The sequence below is a fragment of the Ascaphus truei genome, chromosome 5 (assembly GCF_040206685.1).
Source record: "Ascaphus truei isolate aAscTru1 chromosome 5, aAscTru1.hap1, whole genome shotgun sequence".
In the NCBI taxonomy this organism is placed as follows: domain Eukaryota; kingdom Metazoa; phylum Chordata; class Amphibia; order Anura; family Ascaphidae; genus Ascaphus; species Ascaphus truei.
Window position 1 is genome coordinate 218806618 of NC_134487.1, and position 19827 is coordinate 218826444.

The 19827-nt window shown below is 41.0% G+C and overlaps 1 protein-coding gene across 2 annotated transcripts in view; it reads left to right on the forward strand.

Annotated features, from left to right (window-relative positions):
- The window catches only part of KCNMB1 (potassium calcium-activated channel subfamily M regulatory beta subunit 1), a 70851-nt gene that overhangs the window by 21837 nt on the left and 29187 nt on the right, over positions 1 to 19827 (forward strand). Inside the window, exons 2-3 of one of the 2 annotated variants that reach the window (XM_075601670.1) lie at positions 1200 to 1251; positions 14187 to 14360. In XM_075601670.1, the coding sequence (XP_075457785.1) occupies positions 14227 to 14360 (134 nt within the window). In that variant the 5' untranslated portion in view covers positions 1200 to 1251; positions 14187 to 14226. The remainder of the gene's footprint in view (positions 1 to 1199; positions 1252 to 14186; positions 14361 to 19827) is intronic. The other variant, XM_075601669.1, reaches the window with a different exon arrangement.

A 19827-nucleotide genomic window follows, 5' to 3' on the forward strand; every position in this document is an offset into this window, starting at 1 on the left:
AATGTTTACAGACATCTAAAAATACAATATCTTTGGATTACCAACTCTGTGACATCGTGTGGACCACACAGGAGAGCCCCGAACTGATGGGGATGCTGCAGCCACCTTCTGAGAACTTAAGAACTCCGACCTTTCAGCAGGACATGGGGGGAAAGGGGGAGGGTAAGAAGGGGTGAAAAAGAAATCTGGATCTAGCCATATATGGTCAAGTATGATCATGACTCCTCTGCCCTTTGGTGGGGAGAATCCACTGGCAAAAGAAGCGCACAGGTTCCCAAGGGACTTGCCTGGTAATGTGGGTGAGACCCACGCCACCCATAAACAGGGACATGCGAACGGCTGTGGCCACACCTCTCCTCCTCAGACCCTGGCATTACATTCTCAAAAATTTGCATTAACAAAACAGCATACAGGCATACCCCGCATTAACGTACGCAATGGGACCGGAGCATGTATGTAAAGTGAAATTGTACTTAAAGTGAAGCACTACCTATTTCCCACTTATCGATGCATGTACTGTACTGCAATCATTATATACGTGCATAACTGATGTAAATAACGCATGTGTAACAGGCTCTATAGTCTCCCTGCTTGCTCACAGCTTAGGTACAGGTAGGGAGACAGTATTGCTGTTCAGGACGTGCTGACAGGCGCATGCGTGAGCTGCCGTTTGCCTATTGAGCGAGATGTACTTACTCGCGAGTGTACTTAAAGTGAGTGTCCTTAAACCGGGGTATGCCTGTATACGTTAGTCTCAAATTGTCTTTGACATTCAACTTTCAACTTTGAAACCGAACCCAACAATGCTAATGTCTAACTTGTAGAATACAATACTCATTATAGGTCCCAGAGGATTCTCAGTGTCTTGTGGGGAGATAACCTACTCTCCTTTATAATTGGTATCTTTTCCCAGACTTGTTAGTATAGGTGGACCTTCCCCTAGAAAATATTAACCCTATAATATTGTAGCCTAACCTGAAACGGTTTATGTATAACACTTGCTATTGAACTTAGTGTGTTTAACATGAGACTGTACAGGGCTAACCATAATACACCTACAGGGTCCATGTTGCACGCAACTTTAGGCAGCTCCTATAAAACTAGTTAAAGATTTTGTTGTGGAGATGAAAATACAACTATGTCCTCTTAAGTTTTTAACTGTCTTTAATTGGCCACCATTTCTTTGTTCTTTCGTGCAGAGTTCCTCACTTCAGTCCTGGACGGCTCGGGTGAGGATGCTGCTTCATTCTGGTGGGTGAAATCCGATTTTATTCCTTTATTTTCCAGAAATTCTTTGCTATCCTCCAAGTATTTCATGGAGAAGGATTTTTTCGATTTTTAGGACCATCAGACCGAAGGGAAACGGCCACCTATATCTGAGCCCCTTCTCTCAGGAGCTTGGTGACAGCTTGTAACTGCATGCAACTGCTTAGCATAGTGGGGGACAAATCCTGGAAGATTTGTGATTTAGTTCCATCAAATGTATTGAATGGGGTATTTCTTGTGATTTGGCACAGTTCCTCTTTAGTTTTAAAATAATGGAACTGCATAATTATGTCCCTTGGTGGATCCTCGGGCTGCGGTTTGGATCTCAGAGCCCTATGACATTTATCTAGTTGTAATTCAGCTTCTGTTTTGGCGGGAATCAGAGAGGTTAGCCATTTTGAGATTAATTCTTCAAAATCTGAAACATTTTCAGGAACCACTCTAAGGGCCTCATGCAGAGAGCATCGAATTTTCAAATTGGCGAATTTCATAAAAAGTAGTTTTTTTGGAGAGTTTTATTCTCCATATGCAGAAAAGTTCGAATTCTGCTATGTTTAACATGGATGCGTGTGGCGAGTTTAAATGGGAAAGATGCGCGCTTCAGAAATGTGTAAAGAAAAAATCGCGCATTTTTTGGCCCCTTTGCTATAGGCGGCGAGCGCCATCTTATTGCCAACTTTTCCTGGCGCGGCAAAAATGAGAAAATCGCGCCATTTTCCTGGCGCGAACAGCCGCTACATGCCGTTCGTACCTCTCTGAATTCGGAGAGTTTTAAATATGGCGAGATGGAGGTTCTCGCCAGCCGCGAGTCGAGTTTTAGAAACAGAAAAAAAAAATTGGCGCGTTTTTCGTAACTCGCCATTTTCTGCAGTTTTCTGCGCGAAATTGTAAAAAAAATGGCGAATTTTGAAATAACGATGCTCTCTGCATGAGGCCCTAAGTCTTATATTATTTTTCCTGTCTCTGTTTTCAGAGTCCACTTGGCGGTCCGCAATGTCAGCATTCTGTGCTTTTAAGTATGTAGTCGTTTTTTCATTTTTACAGGGGACTTTGATGGTTGAATCCATTTTTTTCCCCAACTCATCTGTGCAGTCCCCGGTGTGGCTAATATCCCTTCTCAACTCTTTAATTTCTGACTAGAATAAATACTTTAAATCGTTAAAAAGTTTATTGAGGTCATTTTTCAGATCACTTTTTGTGACCAGTTCCCTCTCTGCCCTGGAGCTTCTTTCTCTCTCTGACTCTCTCTCCGAGTCAGAGCCATAGCTGTATGCTGAGGTTGTGGCTCTTCCAGTATGAGCTGGATTTTGAAAGTAGTTTTTTAAAAATCCAATGTCGTTTTCCTTTTGTGAGACCTTGTAGAAATCCTTGAGATAGCGGTATTTCAGGGCTGTTTATGTTAATGTTCACTTCGGGCTTGAATGTCGGCTGTTTTATGCTTTAATATGCCGGACCAGAGTGGAGCTGTCAAGCTAAGCTGCCATTCCTGCATCTGCCGTGCATAAAGTCAAAGTCTTACTGGTTTCTCTACTATTGTTTCATGTAACTGTAAATGCTTTAAATGCTTTTGTTTACAGTGGATATGGATTTTCACTATATCTTTTTATGCCTCAGTCGCTTTCTGTTGTATGTGCATCTTGCTCTCCCCGTTCCCCCCTCCTCTCCTCTCTTCATAACCACCTCCTCCCTAAGCCGCTACTGGGGCTCTGACAGGTACCTCTCCTACTGTGCAGTCATGGGGCTCTTCACTCATCCGCGCCTCCATGGGGCTCACATGGTCTAGCAGTGAACTCAGACCAGCAGGACCTTGTGAGAGAGAGCAGACTCTGCGCCACGGCAGTCCTGCTGTTTGGGATGCATGTAGCCTGGCTTACTCCTCACTCCCCCACGTTTCCACAGGTCACAGGGTAGTGGTGGCCATTGTGATTTGGCACCAGGCCAAACCTGAGCCCCAACCAGAGCCCCCGCACTGCCTCCACTCGGCCACCTGATCCGCACATTGGGGGTTAGAGGAAGGTACTTCTGTGCAGCCCGATAGTTCCACGGAAGCGCTGGGGCTCTGGGTATGGCATTGCAGGTTCTCCTCACCTCAGCATGTGGTCCGAGGATCGGGGGGGATAGGTAGGACCTCTCACATGTTACACCACCACAGGAACCGGGAACAAACAGGCCGCTTCTTTCCAGGTCTCCTCGGCGACGCTTCCACCTGGTCTCCACAGGGCACCACTTTCCCTCTGCAGGCTAGTCAGACCTTGGGGACCCTCCTCTCTTCTTTCTAACGCCTAGCTCTGCGACACTGCTCTGGAAGCCATTTTGAGTTGCTGCTGTAAGGAGTACTATGGCTATTTTGTGCTTTCAGCAGTGCCTGTGAGGGGACACTGGGTACCTAGCGGCTCAGGTGTGTGTTTCTGCCTGTCCTACTACAAATTTGGGCCCCTCTGTGTCCGGGGTGAGTGCTCCCCTAACTATCTTTCCCTTTTTTGGGGAGTTATTGCTGGGTTTAGTGACTTTTATTGGCCCTTCCGTCTACTCTTTGGGATGGAGCTTCACAGCAACACGACCTGCCAGCCTTTAGTCGATACAATATTATTTTAATGAAAAATAAACACAGAAGCGCCCCAAGGGTCAAGATATATGTAATAAACAGGTAAAATAGTAACAAGTAAAAACTTACATATAAAATTATATAAGTCCAGTAGAGGCCAATGCACAGGTATCCAGTTCAGTCAGATGGTAGGCGCAGGAGGTATATGCTGAGGCATACAGATCAGTCCCGCGCGCTGGTGCTGGCTTGCTCGGCAAAACTCAGATGTTACTTCCGGGTTGCGGCTTCTCGCAGGACCCGTATTGAGTAGTCCACCACAATCGCCGGTATTCTGCACTTCCAGCACACATCCCACTCAAGCGAACCGGATGGAAGTGGCTCAAACCTCTGTGGGAGGGCTGGAACCTATACAGCCAAGAGTCTGGATCCCTGTATGCACTGTGTGAACTCCGCAACGCGTTTCACACAATTCAGTTCTTCATCAGGCCAACTGTATTGGTTCCAGCCCTCCCACAGAGGTTTGAGCCACTTCCATCCGGCTCGCTCGAGTGGGATGTGTGCTGGAAGTACAGAATACCAGCGATTGTGTTGGACTAATCAATACGGGTCCTGCGAGAAGCCGCAACCCGGAAGTAACATCTGAGTTTTGCCGAGCAAGCCAGCCCCAGCGCGCGTGACTGATCTGTGAGCCTCAGCATATACCTCCTGCGCCTACCATCCGACTGAACTGGATACCTGTGCACTGGCCTCTACTGGACTTATATTATTTTATATGTAAGTTTTTACTTGTTACTATTTTACCTGTTTATTACATATATCTTGACTCTTGGTGCGCTTCTGTGTTTATTTTTCATTACCATCCGGCGTTGGAGTCTTCACATGGCAGTTACTGGTGAAGGAGGGGTGCCTTCACATCACAGCAGCAGCAAGAGGGGAGAGCAGATCTACTTCAAGATCCTTTTTTAGGAAGCATGAGCGCGGTTTGACTCTTTCAAATATCATTTTAACACTTTGCATATATTTGTATATATTTAACACTTTGTATATACTTTTTATGTTTTTGCAATACACATCTTACTTTATACACATATTTTATAGACTGATAATTTGTTGATTAGGACACTCTTTGTTTTTTTAAGCAAACTTTTTTCTCCACTTCACGAACTCTATACAACAACCTGTACAATAGGATTTTGATTGTTTTTCCATGATAACCACAATGTCAGTATAACTATTTATACATGACAGCCTTCTTGAAAATAATACGTTTTGTTTGTTTTTTGTTTTTCAACTTTTGGACAGTTTGTTGTGAATGAGAGTTACAGTACATGGAGGTGTTTTGCATTTTGTGATATTACATTAACTGGATTTATTTTCAAATTGCAATAATGGGAAAGTTAAAGTGATATTCAGTATTTACATTTTTGTTTGAATTCGAGACAGCGCTTGATCATCCTGACAGACAATAGCAGGCCTTTCTGCACAACATTATTGCCGGTGCCTCGACTGTCAGGCTTGTATGAGTGCACACAATAGTGTGTTAATAGAATTAAATTGGCGAGACATTACAATTTTTAATTGAAGTTGAAAATACTTGGACAATTTGATGACAAAATCCACACATTTATGGATTTCAAATGTTGTGTTCCTCATGTTTCATTCGTGTTATGAATCTTTGTCCTATTAGGCTCATCCAAAAATGTGGTATACGACATAGCATTTTTCTAGTATTTATAACCCTAGGGTATATGCTGATGAGTTGCTTTTCTAACAATGTTTTAAAGATTAGGAAAAAAAGAACTTTCTTTTTTTAATCAAAGCCCTAAACGTGTCATTGGAGATTGAAGAGATGGGTCAAGTACATGCCAAGAAGATGGGTTTATGCTGTTTTAAACGCAGAAGGATTTTACCCATGTATTTAGAATATGAATTTAGATTTTCAACTAAAGCAGTGCCCATGCTGTGACACAGGAAATCTCATATTTTCAACTGCTTAATCCTTTTATTTCATGAACTGCCTGCATTTAATGTACTGTATGTTTCTTGTAACATTCTTTTTTCTGTAAACTAAGCACTGTACAATTTTTGTATATTAAATCTAAAATTTAATAAGTATTGTTTTTAAGCTTTAATTAACCTTTGCACACTTTGATTGCATTTTTGAACATTTTTTGCTATAATAGATTTTTGTTTCTTAATTACATATTTGCTTAGTAAACGGGGGCCAAGGACCTTAGCAATTAGACCATTTTTAGTATTCTTGGTGGTTGCAGCGATATGAGATATATATTGTTATGGATAGAGGGGGATATGACTCATTTGAGGCACCCTGCGGGGATGAAAAGTGGGTCTGCTAGATAGCTGTGTGTATTAAACCATGTCACATACAAGTCACGTGCTCACAGGTGTGTCGTTCGTGACATGATAAATGTACTGTAAGACAATGGGCCCTGTTCTAGATTTACCTTTATTGAGTTTACTGAATATGGGATTACGGCCATTATAAATAATGCCATGCTAAATTTGTGTTAACATCACATTAGTTACTCTTGTAAATACTGTGTTTTAATTAATAGGTATTAACTTAGGTTAATGTCAAGTTAGCAGGCTAATAGAACTTTGCAAATGTGGGCCAGAGATTTATAGACATTCTGGGGGATAAGGGATGTATTAAGAGTCTTACCCTGGAGCATTACTCTAAAGTCAATGCAAATTGTCTAATTGTATCACTGCTTAACACTGCATCAATGTATCAAGATGCAGTACTCCATTTTTTGCCCAAAAGGTCTCCATTTGCGTCATAGGAAGAGTTGTAGTTTAGATGGAATTAAACTCTGCTGCATATAGATCTGCAGCAGATGTTAGAAGCAAGATTAGGTAAACCATACATACTATATGTCACTGTCACAAATGGACTCCTACGAAAATACTGACTCTTGAGTTTGGGTCAAATAATACCATTTTGATATTTAGCTTACTATGTTTTTTTGGGAAGAGGTGGTGCTGAGAATATGTTGAAGACTTACGATGGACTTCAATGTATGTAATATGTACTGTAAGCAGAAACTTAGCATGTTAATTTAAGTTCATTTTAAAGGTTTAGGTAGAAGTTGTGATTTCAAAATTATAGGCAAGCAAAAACTATTTATTCAACATAACAATAAAAACTCGTTACACTAATGTGTAGTGTGTGTATACTGTACCTTACATCTTGTGCTTGTGAGCTTAAGTCAGTTACCATAAGATCTAGATCCAATAGACCCTCACCGGCCCAGGTTCCCAAATATCAGTGACATCAGAGCTCATACCATGAAGTTATCTAAAACAGAAACTAATGTTTAGTTCCCTGAGTTAACATGGTATCCTCAAAGATAATTATATGCAAAATCCACGGCCAAACTACATCTCATTAGCATAGACTTAATGTCACGTTCTAGTAGCATAATGTTACGTTATCCTCCAATAATGTGACATCAAGTACATCTTAGTGTTATCCAATCCACACCCTGAAATTGGCGTTTAACTTCATTTGAGAAAGGGGAGGAAAAATAAAACAAGTAAAAAGGTGGTTGGTTAAATCATTTGCCTCTCATTATCAGTAACGCCCATTATACAGTAGTTAATGCTCTTTATGGGAGAAAACATGAACAACTGTTGTGTTATTGCTCTTTGAAGATACACCATTAGTGTTAACGTAACATTAAGTTAGTTTATTACATGTGTAGCCAGGACTGGTTTCTCTGCCTACCAGTCTGCCCTCACTGGCAGTGAGCCCTGGTAAGAGGAGGCCTGCCAGTAGTGATCATGAGTTTTCCCCCCTTGAGTGACAGGGGGAGGAGGTGCAACTAGGCCTGAGCATACCCAATAATGGGTCAGACTTGGTGCCCTCCTCCTGGCTGTACTTAAGGTGGATCGCTGCTCAAATTCTGGAGTTCCTCTCCCCACTTGAGAGAGGCAGGTCACATACAGTAGCAGAGTGCCTGAGCATTGGACCTACTCTGTTCCTCTTACCATAAGGGAAGAGTAAGTATGGACCTTTCCTCCGGCTCTGCTAGAGGGGCAGGGAAGAGCAAGGACAGCTGTGGGGGCCCTTGACCCATAGTGGTTGTCCAGAGAGAATCCTACAGCTGGGTAGCCGACTCAGAGACTGTGTTCGGCAGGCCACTGCCGTGCTTGTGAGTGCTGACCCAATAAAACCATTCCTGTTTCATATACCTCCTGCCTGGTGTGTGATCTTACTGGGTGAAGGAAAGGGAGTATTTCTACCGTAGGAGATTGCCTCCATACATCTAGAGCCTGTGGCAGATGGAGGCGCTGACAACCACGTGAGGTATGTACCCCAGAAACCTGTCCTGTGTCCCCACAACCATCGCGGATGACTCAGCCCTCCTGCTTAACAACAAGTAGCATGCACCACACATGCTGTAATGGCAGAATCTCCCATCAGTGGGGAAACACCATTACACGTGACAACACAGATTTGTGGATCTGAGCCACAGGGAGCATGTTTTGCTTTAATACATCAGCTCACATTTAGGGCCATATTTTGTGTTGTCCAAAGTGGCCGTTCAGGTCGATTTAATCTAAACAATTACATTGAAGTCGATGTGCATTTTCAGCCACATATCGCCTGAATGTCTACTTTGTACAATATAGAATTATTCCCTTAGTTTGTTCAGTGCTATATGGCATTTCAGAACAGTGCATTAACCCTTTCCGGTCGAATGTCGGAATATATCTGACAAAATATTTTTCTGCTTGCGGTCCAATGTCGGATCGGAGGAGGGAGGAGGGAGGACAGGGGAAGAGCTGGAGTGTGGCGCTGTCAGCCGCACACTTCTCCCAGCAGTCGGAGAACAAAAAATACTGGAGTTGAGGCCCCAATCAACCAGGGCTCCAGAGCTTTTAACCCACTATTTTAAACATAATAAAAATCTTTCTGCTTAAGAGACCAGGTCACGTGGTGTTGTAAATGCATGCTTGAGGCTATATATATTAACCCCTAGATGGCAAACATCTAGCAGTAGCATAGAGAGTTGTAAGGGGGAGTCTTGAAACCCCTCCAGACCTCTCTGTCACCTGAGCTATAAAAACCCTGAATGCCTGGGGCAGCTCTCATGCGGCAGCAATAAAGTACTCACGTATATACACGATAGACAGCTGGCTCTGTGTGCTCCTTTGCTGATGTGGACAATAGAACAGGCACCTATACCGACAGGGACAGGCAAATCAACGGGCACCACAAAAAAGCCCAATTGCTGGGTGAAACGCGTTAGAGGTGCAGGGGTATGTCTCCCCTCCTCTTTTTAACCATTTTTCAATAAAGGTTTTTGTATGCAGCACAGTCCAGCCTCAGAAACTTCCTTCCTGCATTGTGGTGCCCGTTGATTTGCCGGTCCCTGTCGGTATAGGTGCCTGTTCTATTCTCCCAGCAGTCGCACACTTCCGCCAGCAGCTGCATTGACCCCACCCCCCATCACCCCACCCGCACCAAATCCTCCCCCAGCCCTGCACCGATCCCCCCCAGCCTGGCACTGATTTCTCTCCCCAAACCACCACCCCACCCCGCACCGATCCCCGCAGGCAGCCCAACGGTGCGACTGTGCGCACGCAGGGTGCGGTGCGACTGTGCGCACACAGGGTACGACTCTGCGTGCAGGGTGTGATTCTGCGCGCGCAGGGTGCAGTGCGAGTGCGCGCAGTGTGTGTGCGGATCGCGCTATAGCGGGGTTGAGCTATATGTGGTTTTTTTCCCGAAAATTAAATTAGACATTCTGGCGCACTTAGTAAATTTAATTGGACCGCAAAGGGTTATGGACCGTAATGCATCAAACTGGTTGAAGCCCATTAAGATTGCACTGGGATATGGCACATGGTTCATACGAGTTATTTTATACTGTATGCATTTTAAGATAACAGTCTTACTGTATATTATTTTAAATATATTTACCTACAATACAGTATGAGTATGACATCAACCATACTGTACTTCTTCTGCAGTAAAATAACATTGCATTTTAAGCAATTAGACAAACATATATTATTGCATTTTAAGACATGCAGTGTTATTATCTTGTGCTATATTACTTTTTGCTGAGTTTATATAATGTCAATGTATAATTGTTTCCTAAATCATAATTCTTAATGTATATATTAGATAAAAAATGAAGTGCGCAACCCAAAAAACACCTTAACTGTGTAAATAATTATGTTATACAGTGTACCATACAAATATCCCTTATATAATAGTGCTAAATGAAGCAAGTATATTGCTATATAAGGTACTACTCTACTGTGAAAGTAATTAATAAGCAAACCATACAGTCCGTTGGTATTAGCGTGTGCTGCTATAATCAAAGAGTGGCTCGGCACTCACACAAACTAAGAGAAAAAGACAAAAAAAGCGCAAAACGCAAATGGTGAAGTATGTCATAAATTAATATTTAAGTGATAGGGAGGTAAGTATTCTGCGTACATCAAGGTTGAACAATAAAAGCATTCACGTGCAACATTGCACGAAATTACCACACTGCGGTCATCTGAATTGGTGGTCTGGAAGGTGTAGCCCCAGTGGATTGTCTCCTGTCGCTGTTAAGATGTCATCTGCGTCTCTCACAACCCGGACGTCTCGCGATCAGCATCCAAAGTCCTTGAGCTGCTAGAATCAACACACCGCTAGGAACATCTGTTCTGTGTGAAGCACTGTGTGCACGCCGCAAATGCAGAAGTCTCTATAGCTAGCAACGCACGTCCGTGCAGAGGCGCTTGTAGAGTGTAAAGTGAACACTGAACGCACTCAGCCAGTGTTATGTGCCGCAGGTATACAGAAAAGCTAACGTACTCTTACATTACTAACAGGTTAAAAAGGTACCATTTAATAAAATAATCCAACGCGTTTCGAAGCTGGAAATGCTTCTTCTTCAGGGATAAAATTCATTGTCACATACCCCCAGCATTAAATACACACACAGCTGCCATTATTGGTCAGCCAATTAGGGCTACAAGCCAATCAAGTGTATATGCTCAAAGGTGGGGGAGTGACAATGAATCGGATAGAAAACATACATAAATTATACACTTCATATAATTCAATACTTAGAAATCTGCAAAGAAATCGAAAAATATAAAATAAAAAAGGGGAGATAAAAAACAGATTTAGATTACATATTCATACTAAAATACAAATCATTAATTCACATCATTTATTAATAAAAATAGAGGAAATTCTCCAAAAGATTAACACAGAGATGATTTCTTGTTCAATGGAGTCAATGAACCCGGTTTCATTCTTAAAGACACAACGAGCTAATATGTGATATCCTTATACCCCTAATAAAATGCCCACACATCTAAATCTTCATTCAGCCCTTTAGGGACCATACAGTCTAATTTAGGGATCCAAAAAGATTCCTGAGCAGATAGGGCTTTAAGTCTGTCTCCCCCTCTCCTATTGTTTGGGACATGCTTAATACCTAAAAATGTCAGACACGAGGGGTCTTTCTGATGGTGGGTCAGAAAATGTCTAGAGACACTGTGTTTTTCAAATCCATTCCTAATATTTCGAATATGCTCCTGTATTCGTATTTTTAGATTATGTTTCGTTCTCCCTACATAGTATAATCCACAGGAACATTCCAGTAAATAAACTATGTACACTGAGTCACATGTTATAAAATCTTCTATGGTGAAGACTTCCTTAGTTTTTTTAGAGGAGAAAGTCTTCCGATTCACATGCATAAATTTACACACAGAACATTTAACACAATTAAAATTACCCATAGGTTTATTATCCAGCCAATTTTTAGTAGAAATTGGACATGTGGTTTGTCCAATGTCGCTAGGAGCTAGGACGTTCTTCAAGTTTGAAGCTTTTCTGTAAATGAATCTCGGTCTTCCAACCAGATGGTCACACAACACTGGGTCATTACTCAGAATAGACCAGTGTTTAGAAACCACCTTCTCAATTTGCTTATAGGCAGAATTGTAATTAGTCACAAATGCCACGTCTACTTTTGTTGATGTTAATGTGTCCTTAATGCCAGATTTCTTATCTTTTTGTATCAACAGATTGTCACGGTCCATAAACTGAACTCTTTCTAGTTCTTTTATTAAATAATCTGAGTTATAGCCTCTTTCAATAAAGCGACTAAACAGTAACTCTGCTTGTTTCAAAAAGGTGTCATTGTTGCTACAGTTTCTTTTTAGCCTCATGAACTGGCCCCCTGGTATGTTTTTAATCCAAGTGTCTTTGTGATTGCTAGATGCCATTAGTAGATTATTTGTGTCAACCTCCTTGAAGAAAGTCTCAGTTAGTACCCTTCCTTCTTTTGTAGATGTTAATTTGAGGTCCAGATAGTTGATAGTATTTGTACGTATCTGTTTGTTATGTAAACTCCAAGTTGTATTCGTTGTTATTTATAAATGACACACAATTATTTAATGATTCGTTATCCCCATCCCAGACAACCAGGACATCATCTATAAACCGCCGCCACACAATGATGTTACTGGCGAATGGATTATTGGCCCAGATGTACTCTGCATGGACGTGCGTTGCTAGCTATAGAGACTTCCGCATTTGCGGCGTGCACACAGTGCTTCACACAGAACAGATGTTCCTAGCGGTGTGTTGATTCTAGCAGCTCAAGGACTTTGGATGCTGATCGCGAGACGTCCGGGTTGTGAGAGACGCAGATGACATCTTAACAGCGACAGGAGACAATCCACTGGGGCTACACCTTCCAGACCACCAATCCAGATGACCGCAGTGTGGTAATCTCGTGCAATGTTGCACGTGAATGCTTTTATTGTTCAACCTTGATATACGCAGAATACTTACCTCCCTATCACTTAAATATTAATTTATGACATACTTCACCATTTGCGTTTTGCGCTTTTTTGTCTTTTTCTCTTAGTTTGTGTGAGTGCCGAGCCACTCTCTGATTATAGCAGCACACGCTATAACAGATATAAATACTATCAACTATCTGGACCTCAAATTAACATCTACAAAAGAAGGAAGGGTACTAATTGAGACTTTCTTCAAGGAGGTTGACACAAATAATCTACTAATGGCATCTAGCAATCACAAAGACACTTGGATTAAAAACATACCAGGGGGCCAGTTCATGAGGCTAAAAAGAAACTGTAGCGACAATGACACCTTTTTGAAACAAGCACAGTTACTGTTTAGTCGCTTTATTGAAAGAGGCTATAACTCAGATTATTTAATAAAAGAACTAGAAAGAGTTCAGCTCCCAAGCAGAGTAAGTAGAAGATTATTTTATTAATTTTTAGTGGTGGTTTTAATTTTTCTAATCCCTTAATAACAATTATATTTGCATCTGAGAAGTTATGTGATACATTTGATGATACATTGTACTAATCATCTTATCACTACTGCTGGTGTTATCAGCAACCACATGTACAGCTGCAAACATGTAAACATGAGTAATAAACAACATTCAAACTTTTATCAAGTAATTCAATGTAAAAAAATAAATCTGAAAGGCAACCCATGTTTATAGTAGTTTGATTATCTCATTTGTCAATAAATAAGGGAAATTACAATTTCAGCAAAATGTCAAATGAATTTATGAAATATAGTATAAAAAAATAAATGTTTTGAATTCACTGTGATAAAAGTCATGCTATTTTGACAAGCTATGGATCTTGAGTTATTTTCTCATTAGAATCTTAACATGAAGCAAAAAAAAATTATAACAAATAAAATTATAGAAAATAACTTGTCTCTACTTATTTATGTAGCATGTATATTTAATTATAATGGCCCATCAAAGAGGACAATTATTTATCATCAATGGTGCATAGTCATGCTTTGGAAAGCTCATTAGCTCTTTGAAATGGTCCAAATAGTAGCGAAAAGTTTATAATTCTCCCTGTTTCAGCATAAATGTATAAAAAATTGCAAGGAGCTTCTCCATGGATTCTAAATAATCAAGGACTTAATTAGCAAATAAGGCAAACATTGTACACAATTAGCAAGAGTGAGCCCTATCATCAAATAAGAATGTCAAAATAGTATTTGTTAAGCATTCCAAATGATGCATATATTATGCATATAGGTGCGATCTGTGGGTATGAGGTAATCATAATATAGCACAGAATCTTTGTTAATTTCAATACTATACAAAAATATATGAAACTAGCATTATCAATTGTTTTAATCACATCTTATACATTTATGTACAGTACAATGGTAACACATTGCTCATTTTATTTCACTGTGTAATTTGTAACTGTCAGTACACTACAAAATATAATAATACAAAATATTGTAATGCGTGCTCTGATTATCTGTAATCCATAGCCATTACATGTGAATGGAAGTTTATTTAAAACATTTCTAATTCAGGACGAAGAATCATGGAGAAAAGAACACAAATGTAGTCAGGATGGAAAAGAAACTTTTCACGGCACAAAAGCGAGGGGAGACTCGTGCCATTTACTTGGGAATTGGAATGATTGTTTGTTCTGTAATGATGTTCTTTCTTCTGGTAATCAATTTGCTGCCATCATACAAAAAAAGGTACAATATATTTTGCAAATCTTGCATATTATAAGCTGCCATCAGTGTTTGTTTGTTTTTAATGTTAGTGTGTCCTATTGCTTTAGAATTTAAATCTATACCATTTTTCTATTTTGACTTTGGTTTCCGGTTTGTGTTTCTTATTTATATTGTTTATTTCAGGCATATTTTGAGTGCTATACCTAGGGATTTTGTTAGTATTTTTGTGTGTTTATATATATATATATATATATATATATATATATATATATATATATATATATATATATATATATATATATATAAAATCACTTGTGAGCACATTTACATGTCTTAGACAGGTCTGCAACTTTACCTTTCACCATTATCACCTAGCATACAGTGCTTGCACTGCCGCAAGAGATTCTGGGAAATGACATGCAAATGAGCCCACATGTCACCTTTTGCCTGAAATTCACTTTTACATGGAACTCTTATAAGCTAATGCAGCTTTTAAGCACAGCTTAATCAGATGCAAAGCCACAGAAACCACTCACAGGCATGTGTATATATATATTTATTTCGGTGATTTCCCTTCCTCAGGTGCCAATTAACCTGAGGAAGGGAGATCACCGAAACATTGTGCATTTGCAACCTGCAAATAAAACAGTTTATTATGCTATTATGTCTGGTGTAAGACTTTATTGGAAAGTGCGGCAAGAAGATACTGTATCCAGATTCAAGTTTAACTACGTGGAAAAGTGGGATCCCAGCCACTTTTCAACTGCCTGCACCTTACAAAGAAAAAGGACACCCACTACAATTATCTATAAGGAGTGCAGTAAGATCTAAAATCTTTATTTTCTCTCTCTCTGTGTGTGTCTCTCTCTCTGTCTCTCTCTCTCTCTGTCTCTCTCTCTCTCTCTCTGTGTGTCTCTCTCTCTCTCTCTGTGTGTGTCTCTCTCTCTGTCTCTCTCTGTGTGTCTCTCTCTCTCTCTCTCTCTCTCTCTCTCTCTCTCTCTCTCTCTCTCTCTCTCTCTCTGTCTTTCTCTCTCTCTGTGTCTCTCTGTCTGGGCCTTATTCAGAGAGGGTTGATAAAAAAAATCGCCAGGGAATTTAAAATGACTTGTTTTTGGGCTTTGCTATCACGGTATTCAGAAAGGCTCGATTACCAGTGATAGCAAAATGCCCAAAACGGGCGAGTTGCTGCCTAAACCAGCGATTCATTTCTGCTGCAGAGAGAGCTGCTCTGAGAGAGCCGCCTCTCCCAGCTAAAATGTCGCCCGAAAATTATTTATTTAAATATACATTTCTTTAATAGTGTAGAGGTGCAGGGGGTCTCCAGAGCTGAACCACATTGGTTTTATGTCCGGGGACCCCCTGCTTCCCGAGATACAGGCCTCTTTATTGGGTGCCGGTATCTCCTATGAAAGGAAATGTCCCGGTCACGTGACGCGGGAACAAATTCCACACTCTGATTGGCTGAACTACCCTGTGACACAGCGGCCATCTTGGATTTAGTGACGTCATCTTAAAAGGAAATTAAGCACAGCCATTCTGATTGGCTGGCATCATTCCCTTTAACATGATGTCACTAAATCCAAGATGGCCGCTCTGTCACAAGGTAGTTCAGCCAATCAGAGTATGGAATTTGTTCCCACGATCTGATTGGCTGAAATACCATCTGACGCCGGCTTTGTGACGTCATCTTAAAGGCAAATGAAGCATAGCCATTCTGATTGGCTGGCATCATTCCCTTTAAGTGACGTCACGGCAAAAAAAAAAAAATTAAGTCGGAACATGGTTTTAACAGCCAATCAGGTGGCTGTTAACCATTTTGAGGGTAAATATTACGTCACAAGCCATATTTAAGGCCGTGGCGCCTCATTTGAGCCCAAGAAGCCGACGAGACAGCATCGGCTGGGATTTAACATGGGGTATTTTGGATTGACAGATGAAGAAATAAGATAAAGAAGAACAAGAAATGGTTACAGATGAAGATAGAAGAAGGTGATTAAAGAAAGAAAAAAGAAGATTGGGGTACCTGAGCCGGATCTTCATGGCGGATGGCATCGGATGCTGTTGGAGGCCTTCAAGGTACGTGAGCTTCCTGTTTCCCCGGGAGTCGGAGGGCCACCGCTTCTAATGGTAAGTAATATATTCAGAGGGGCCTATGCAGAAAGGGCCGAAAAATGGCATTCGCCAGGGTTTCAATTAGCCAGGTTTTTGGCGTGTTAACCGCGCTGTATGCAGGGAGGGCTGAATCCGTGGCGAATGAATGCGCCACCACCATTTGAAATAATGGCGTGTAACCGGTGGCGAGATGGCTGCCTGGCGAGAAGCTGCCGAGAAGCCGTCCCCTGGCGAGTTGTGTTTGCAGCAGAGAGAGATCCGCTGCTCTCTCTGCGCAAACATTGGCACATTAAAAATTAATTAAAATACATTTTTACTAATAGTGTACATGTGCAGGGGGTCTCCGGAGCTGAACCGCATTGGTTTCAGGTCCGGGGACCCCCTGCTTCCAGAGATACAGGCCCTTTATGAGGTGCCGATATCCCTCTGCATTTAAAGCTCCCGATCACGTGACTGCGGAATGTAAACAAAGCAGAGGGATACCGGCTCCCCCTAAAGGGGCCTGTATCTCGGGAAACAGGGGGTCCCCGGACCTAAAACCAAAGCGCTTCAGCTCCGGAGACCCTCTGCAAATCTACAGTATAAATAAAACACACATATCAATACACAATCATTCCTTACCTTAGCGGCTATGTGCTACGGTAACGAAGCATCATTAATGTATTTTTAATAATAGTGTACAGTGAGCAGGGGGTGTCTGAGCCACAAATCAATGCGTTTCAGGTCAGGGGGCCCCTGCTCCCGCACAATATTATTAAAATACAGAAATGCTGCTTCATTGCCATAGCGTATAGACGCTAAGGCAATGAAGGGTTAAGGCAGAATAGCATGTTTATTTGGGACAATTGCCCCCAATAAACATTGCAATAAACAACATACACCCACTGTGTATTTAAAATACATAAACAAGAATAAATACATTAAATACATATAGCACTTACCCATTACCGGTTGCCACGATGAAGGCCATCCTCATCTTCATCCTGCCCGTGCCCCCTCCACTGCTGCAAAACAGACACAACAATGAAAACATCCAAAGTAATGTCCCCTAACCCCTTAATCACCATAGCGGTTATTAACCGCTACAGTCATTAAGGGGTTAACCCACCCTCACCCACCCCTCGGGACGCCTACATACCCTCCCACAGTAACCCCCCACCCCGTGAAGCCTAACCCCCCTCACCAACTACCCACAAGGGAGGCCTACCCACATACCGTTGGGGAACACCCCCCCCCCCCAACACCTACAGTACAATAATGTGCAAAATAACTATTATCCAGATAGGGATAATAGATTATTTGCCCATTATTAAAAACATTAACTAGCATATTCAAATAAATTAAGTACTACTGACCTTATCAATAAGAAGTCTCAGTCACCAGCAACATCCTTGTCTTGCCCACAAAAAACATAGCCAATACAAAGCCAATACATTGCAATTACATTCAGATATCAATTAACCCCATAAATACCATATCGGATAATAACCGCAAAGGTAATTAAGGGGTTAAGCCACACTGGGCCAATACCCACCCTTCACCCATGAATTTGTACATTGGCTTCATCATGCAAATATATATATATATATATATATATATATATATATATATATATATATATATATATATATATATATATATATATATATATATATATATATATATATATACACACACATGATGAACCAAAATACAAATAAATGTAGAAGGGTTATCAAAACCATACTGTACTCAAAATAACAGTTCTCCATAAATACACACTACAATACAATTAATTTCCTTTCATAATCCTAACTGATATTACAATCAAAAAGCTCAAATGCCAATCAAAAACCTCAAATCACAATCAACACATTGCATTTACATTGTATATATGATGCATACAATCTATGCACCATATACATTCTGCAAATGAATGTTAACAATAACATTGCAAGCAAAATACAGATAACTCCAAACAAATATACTATTGTAACCAATCCGGTAAACATAAATCAATTACCATTCATTAATGTCATCCCTAAACAATTTACATTCCATCCCTAAACAATTTACATTCCATCCCTAACAATTAAACAATTAACTAATTCAAACCTGCAACTGAGCAATGTAGCCTGTGAAAATATATAAGTACCACAAGCATAAAAAATTGACAACCAAGGCTAACCCTGACCTCTAATACAACATACAATAGCAACGATTACATCTATCTAATTTTAAAAGACTTTAAACATACATTTAAGCATAGGTGCATAGTCAAAATAATGAAAAACACTTCAAATCAAGCTTTTAAAACACTATCATTTCTTACCCTGTATGTATATATCTCTCTAGACATACATACATACATACAGTGGCAAGAAAGGATATACCACAGATAATTAAATAAACATGTAAAGAAAAGAATTTAAAAAAATTAACAAGTTCAATTAAATACATTTCTTTAGTTCACTTACCATTACTTGCCCCCACCGACTCCCGTTGAACTGTTTACTCACGTTCAAAACCACCAGACCAGGCACAGGAACCCATAAAATAACAAACCATAAAAAAATAAACTTTGCCTTTAAGATGACGTCATTAAAATAAACATGGCCGTCCACACATGGTAAGGTAGCCAATCAGAGCGTGGGAACTCCATCCCTACTCTGATTGGCTCTAGTACCATGTGACAGGCTTTCAATGACATCACATCCTTTCTCCCCAAGCCTCTGTCACATGGTATACTAGAGCCAATCAGAGTAGGGATGGAGTTCCCACACTCTGATTGGCTACCGTACCATGTGTGGACGGCCATGTTTCTTTTAATGACGTCATCTTAAAGGCAATTGAAGCAAAGCCATTCTGATTGGCTGTGCTTTCATTGCCTTTAAGTGACGTCATCATTTTTTTTTTTCCGGCCAAAACACATGGCGGATTATATTCATTTATTTAGTTATTCATTTAGATTTATTTATTGAGTGTGGGGCTGCTGTGTGTGATTATTCTTCATTGTGGGTAGCGGGTGTGGGTGAAGGGGGTATTAGCCCCAACGGTGGTTGTTTAGGGCTTGCGGGGGGGTAGCGGGAGGGGTTAACCCCTTCATGACCGTAGCGGTATTAACTGCTACGGTCGTGAATGGGTTCAGTGCACCCGCAACCCCCCCGCAAGCCCTAAACTCACACCAAGGGCCAAATACCCCCTTCACCCACCCCCGCTACCCACAATAAAGTTGCCACGGTGGGTTAACCCCTTCATTGCCTTAGCGGTTACCCGCTAAGGTAATGAAGTGGCCTGTACATGCATTTTTCCTGCCTCGGATGCATGCCGGGGGCCTCTGGTGCTGGTATTAATGGTATCACCTCTGGAGATCCCCGGCATCAATCCGAGCCAGGAA